The sequence below is a fragment of the Oncorhynchus keta genome, chromosome 17 (genome assembly GCF_023373465.1).
Source record: "Oncorhynchus keta strain PuntledgeMale-10-30-2019 chromosome 17, Oket_V2, whole genome shotgun sequence".
NCBI classification, from domain to species: Eukaryota; Metazoa; Chordata; class Actinopteri; order Salmoniformes; family Salmonidae; genus Oncorhynchus; species Oncorhynchus keta.
Genome location: NC_068437.1, coordinates 57,167,234 through 57,173,103, shown reverse-complemented (window position 1 = coordinate 57,173,103; position 5,870 = coordinate 57,167,234). Strand labels below are relative to the sequence as shown.

General features: G+C 54.4%; 1 protein-coding gene across 1 annotated transcript in view; it reads left to right on the top strand.

Moving 5' to 3' along the window:
- LOC127908478 (apoptotic chromatin condensation inducer in the nucleus-like) overlaps positions 1 to 4,674 on the top strand; it is a 6,998-nt gene extending 2,324 nt beyond the window's left edge. Inside the window, exons 2-5 of the mRNA XM_052467036.1 lie at positions 1 to 596; positions 2,047 to 3,576; positions 4,250 to 4,295; positions 4,616 to 4,674. The exon at positions 1 to 596 is cut by the window's left edge and continues 1,279 nt beyond it. Of these exons, the coding sequence (XP_052322996.1) occupies positions 1 to 596; positions 2,047 to 3,576; positions 4,250 to 4,295; positions 4,616 to 4,674 (2,231 nt within the window). The remainder of the gene's footprint in view (positions 597 to 2,046; positions 3,577 to 4,249; positions 4,296 to 4,615) is intronic.
- Positions 4,675 to 5,870: the final 1,196 nt, after the last annotated feature.

The following is a 5,870-nucleotide window of genomic DNA, read 5'->3' as shown; positions in this document are numbered from 1 at the left end:
AACACCAAGACAGAACCTACGCAGAACACCAAGACAGAACCTACGTGGAACACCAAGACAGAACCTACGTGGAACACCAAGACAGAACCTACGCGGAACACCAAGACAGAACCTACACGGAACACCAAGACAGGACCTACACGGAACACCAAGACAGAACCTACGTGGAATGTGAAGACAGAACTTACAAAGAAGATGAAGACGGAACCTACGTGGAATGTGAGGATGGTACCTATTGCCCCAAGGATGACTCCAATGTAGAAGGTCAGGATGGTACCTATGTGGAGGGTAGAGTGGAGGGGAACAGCCTGGAGGGGGATGGGAGCAGCACTGGACAATGCAAACACACCAGGTTACTGTACGGACCTGAGTCTGAGGAAATGCTTATGTATAATGAAAGACTAGAGACAGATACAAATCCCTGTATCTCATCTGAGCATCAGTTCAGTGACAATCCATGTCATGCCCCCAAGGCTGGAGACGAGGAGGAGAAAGGGAATGTGGAGGTGCAGGAGGGGCAGGAGGAGGGGCAGAAGGGGCAGGAGGAGGGGCAGAATGGGCAGGAGCAAGTGGAGGGGCAGAAGGGGGAGGAGGAGGTGGAGGGGCAGGAGGGGGAGGAGGAGGTGGAGGGGCAGAAGGAGGAGGTGGAGGGGCAGAAGGGGGAGGAGGAAGTGGAGGGGCAGAAGGGGGAGGTGGAGGAGAAGAAGGAGGAGGTGGAGGGGCAGAAGGGGGAGGAGGAAGTGGAGGGGCAGGAGGAGGAGGTGGAGGTGGAGGGGCAGGAGGGGGAGGAGGAGGTGGAGGGGCAGAAGGGGGAGGTGGAGGGGCAGAAGGAGGAGGTGGAGGGGCAGAAGGGGGTGGAGGGGCAGGAGGAGGAGGTGGAGGGGCAGAAGGAGGAGGTGGAGGGGCAGAGGTGGAGGTGGAGGGGCAGAAGGGGGAGGAGGTGGAGGGGCAGAAGGAGGAGGTGGAGGGGCAGAAGGGGAGGGAGGGGCAGAAGGGGGAGGTGGAGGGGCAGAAGGGGGTGGAGGGGGAGGAGGAGGTGGAGGGGCAGAAGGGGGAGGAGGAGGTGGAGGGGCAGAAGGGGGAGGTGGAGGAGCAGAAGGGGCAGGAGGAGGTGGAGGGGCAGAAAGAGAAGAATTTCCCAGATGAGATGGGGGAAACAGAGGAAGAGCGGGATGTGACCACATACACAGAGGAGGATTCTGAGGAGACAGAGGACAGAGAGCAGGAGAAAACACCCAGCAGCCACCAGGAGAAATATGGGGAGAGGATGAGAGAGGGAGAGAGGCAGGAGGAGAGGATGAGAGAGAGGGGGGGGGAGAGGATGAGAGAGGGAGAGGGGGAGGAGGAGAGGATGAGAGAGGGAGAGAGGGAGGGGGAGAGGATGAGAGAGGGAGAGAGGGAGGGGCAAAGGATGAGAGAGAGAGGGGGGAGAGGATGAGAGAGGGAGAGAGGGAGGGGGAGAGGATGAGAGAGGGAGAGAGGGAGGAGGAGAGGATGAGAGAGGGAGAGAGGGAGGGGGAGTTGATGAGGGAGGGGGAGAGGATGAGAGAGGGAGAGAAGGAGGGGGAGAGGATGAGAGAGGGAGAGAGGGAGGGGGAGAGGATGAGAGAGAGGGAGGGGGAGAGGATGAGAGAGGGAGAGAGGGAGGGGGAGAGGATGAGAGAGGGAGAGAGGGAGGGGGAGAGGACAAGGGAGAGAGAGAGGGAGGAGGAAAGGATGAGAGAGGGAGAGAGAATGAGAGAGGGAGGGAGGGAGGGGGAGAGGATGATAGAGGGAGAGAGGGAGGGGGAGAGGACGAGGGAGGGAGAGAGGGAGGAGGAGAGGATGAGAGAGGGAGAGAGAATGAGAGGGGGAAAGAGGGGGGACCGAGACAGGGAGGACGGTGAGGTCTGCAGAGTGCAGGAGCAAACATCCAGCCGCCAGCGGAAGGAGGAGAGGATGAGAAAGGGAGATAGAGAAGACAATGATAGAGCGGAAGTTGAGGTCTTCTCTATAGGGAACTGTAACACCCCTGAGGACAGTAAGAGCTCAGTGTGTGTCTCACAGTCCCCACAAAGGGCTCCCTATAAGGGAAGTGGAGGGGGAAGGGATTGGACATGTGAAGCCCCTCAAAGGGCCCATAAGGAGGTGAAGAGGCAGGGGAAGGGAGGAGGACGGGGAGGAAGGAGTGAGAGGGGAGGTGTAAAGAGTGGGAGGGAAGGAGGAAGGGCCGCGAGGGAGACTGACAGGCAGGAATACACTGGTCACATAGTGTCTGAGATGAAGGTATACATGAGTAGCAGCAGCAGCTCAGAGACACAGGACTGCAGAGAGGCTGCCGTCAGGCCCAGACCACCAAGGCCCAGGCCCAGGCCTAGATCCGGGCCCAGCCCCAGCACCCCACACCCTCACCAGACACAGTCCCACACTCAGCAGGCCAAGGCCCGCCCGAAACAAGCCTACCAGACCCACACCTACCTGACAGAGGTCCATACCCTCCCAAAACAGGCCTACCAGACCCACACCTACCTGACAGAGGTCGATCTCCTCCCGAAACAGGTCCAGAACCACCAGCTACAGGCCCAGAGCGACGTCCGACAACACCAGCAGACACAGAACTGTAGAGAAAGTGCTATCAGGTCTACACACAGATCTAGCCCCAACACACCACACCCTCAACCCCCCCAGACCCCGGCCCAAATGCAGCACATCCAGGCCCACCAAATCCAGGCCCAGTATAGACAGGCCCCGCCGACACAGGCCCAGATGCTTAAGAGACAAGCACCCACCCACCCGACACATGCCCAGACCAACAAGAGACAAGCACCCACCCACCCAACACAGGCCCAGACCAAGCAGCAACACAAAGAGAGTCCCGTCAGTCCCAGCCACAGCCCTAGGCCCATCTCTGACAGCGCTAGACCCATCTCTGACAGCGCTAGGCCCATCTCTGACAGCCCTAGGCCCACCTCTGACAGCCCTAGGCCCATCTCTGACAGCCCTAGGCCCACCTCTGACAGCCCTAGGCCCACCTCTGACAGCCCTAGGCCCACCTCTGACAGCCCTAGGCCCACCTCTGACAGCCCTAGACCCACCTCTGACAGCCCTAGGCCCACCTCTGACAGTCCTAGACCCACCTCTGACAGCCCTAGGCCCACCTCTGACAGCCCTAGGCCCACCTCTGACAGCCCTAGGCCCACCTCTGACAGCCCTAGGCCCACCTCTGACAGCCCTAGGCCCACCTCTGACAGTCCTAGACCCATCTCTGACAGTCCTAGGCCCACCTCTGACAGCCCTAGGCCCACCTCTGACAGCCCTAGACCCACCTCTGACAGCCCTGGGTCCACCTCTGACAGCCCTAGGCCTGCCCCACCTCCCAGCCACAATGCCCAGACACAGGAACACATTTCCAACACCCGACAGACCGAGCAGCATTGCAGAGAGACCACCACCAGTTGGAGCGCCAAGCCTCCGTCTCCTCTCCTCCAGGAGAGCCACCAGACCCAGACCTATCACCCTCGCAGAGACAGCACCACCAGCCCCAGCCCAAGGCCCACTTCTGACTCCTCATCCAGCCTGGACAAACATCCCAGGGCTGTAAAACTATCAACATCACCAGCTCCACCAGCTTCACACCACAACACAGAGCCACAGAGGGAGTACCCCGAGGAGAGACAGACACGGACACAGACACACAAACAGGTTTTGTTTTATTAGTTTACTTGACAGGGACCATGTACAACAAACATTGCACCAGATTTGACCTACATCTCATCTGCAGTCGTGTTCCTGTCTGATGTTAGTCAGATCTCCCCTCTGTCTGTTCCAGTTGTTAGTCAGATCTCCTCTCTGTCTGTTCCAGTTGTTAGTAAGATCTCCCCTCTCTGTCTGTTCCAGTTGTTAGTAAGATCTCCTCTGTCTGTTCCAGTTGTTAGTCAGATCTCCCCTCTGTCTGTTCCAGTTGTTAGTAAGATCTCCCCTCTGTCTGTTCCAGTTGTTAGTCAGATCTCCCCTCTGTCTGTTCCAGTTGTTAGTAAGATCTCCCCTCTGTCTGTTTCAGTTGTTAGTCAGATCTCCCCTCTGTCTGTTACAGTTGTTAGTAAGATCTGTCTGTTCCAGTTCCAGATGCCCCACAACATCTCAGAGCAGATCTCCTCTCTGTCTGTTTCAGTTGGCAGCCCCCTGTCTGTTCCACTGTCTGTTCAGAGCCCCCTCTGGGCCCTCTGTCTGTTCCAGGTTAGGATCTCCTCTCTGTCTGTTCACACCTCAGCCTGAACCAACACAGAACAACGCCTCGTTCCCCAGCTTCGTGGAGGGTAAAAAAACAAGATCTCTGTATAGTTCATTGATTCCATACCTGAGTAATGGATGTTTGATAATGATATAACCATTTATGGCTCTTTCTGGTCTCTGGTGTGGTGTGCATATCTGATGATTTTATAGTGTCTGCAACCAAATTGCTGAAGCAATGGGACAATAAAATGGTCTGAATGTGAATGTGAATCTGAATGTGAATGTGAATCTGAATGTGAATGTGAATCTGAATCTGAATGTGTATGTGTGAATGTGAATCTGTCTGGATCTGAGTCACGAATGCTTCTTGTCTATAAATAAATCCATATTTCTCATTTCCCAGTCCCAGGTCCGTGTGTATTCGAGGACCTGATTGATGGCATCATCTTTGCTGCTAACTGAATCTGAATGTTCCACCCAGCTGCTGTCTAACAAGAACCCATCTAAAGGAACAATGTGAATGTGAATCATGTCCCAGGCGCTGGAGGCTGAATGAGCCAGGTCAATGGTGTGGTCTGATGGGTGTGAATGTGTATGGAATGTGTGTGTGTGTGTGTGTGTGTGTGTGTGTGTGTGTGTGTGTGTGTGTGTGTGTGTGTGTGTGTGAATGTGTCTGTGTGAATCTGTGTGTGAATGTGTGTGTGTGTGTGTGAATCTGAATGTGTGTGTGTCTGTGTGTGTGTGTGTGTGTGTGTGTGTGTGTGTGTGTGTGTGTGTGTGTGTGGTGTGGGTGTATGATTGTGTCTGTGTGTGTGTGTGTGTGTGTGTGTCTAAATGTGTGTGTCTGTGTGTGTGTGTGTGTGAATTCTAAATATGTGAATGTGTGTGTGTATGTGTGAATCTGTCTGGATCTGAGTCACGGCTTCTTGTCTATAAATAAATCCATATTTCTCATTTCCCAGTCCCAGTCCGTGTGTGATTGATGGCATCATCTTTGTGCTGAACCCATCTAAAGGAACACGCATGTCCCAGGCGCAGGAGGCTGTGTGTGGTGTATGGGTGTGTGTATGTGTGTGTGTGTGTGTGTGTGTGTGTGTGTGTGTGTGTGTGTGTGTGTGTGTGTGTGTGTGTGTGTGTGTGTGTGTGTGTGGGTGTGTGGTGTATGGGTGTGGTGTATGTGTGTGTGTGTGTGTGTGTGTGTGTGTGTGTGTGTGTGTGTGTGTGTGTGTGTGTGTGTGTGTGTGTGTGTGTGTGTGTGTGTGTGTGGTGTGTGTGGTGTGTGTTGGTTCTTCTATCCTTGTGGCAACCTAAATTCCCCACAAGGATAATAAAACAAGACAATTCTCCCTCAACGGGACATTTCTCACGTCCCCAAGAGGACAAAGTTTAGGGTTATGAGTTACGGGCTATGTGTTATGGGTTATGTTTTTTTTTGTTTACATTTTTTTTTGATTTAACCTTTATTTAACCAGGCAAGTGAGTTAAGAACAGATTCTTATTTTCAATGACGGCCTAGGAACAGTGGGTTAACTGCCTGTTCAGGGGCAGAACGACAGATTTGTACCTTGTTCAGCTCGGGGATTTGAACTTGCAACCTTCCAGTTACTAGTCCAACGCTCTAACCACTAGGCTACCCTGGGTTAGGGGTTAGGGGTTAG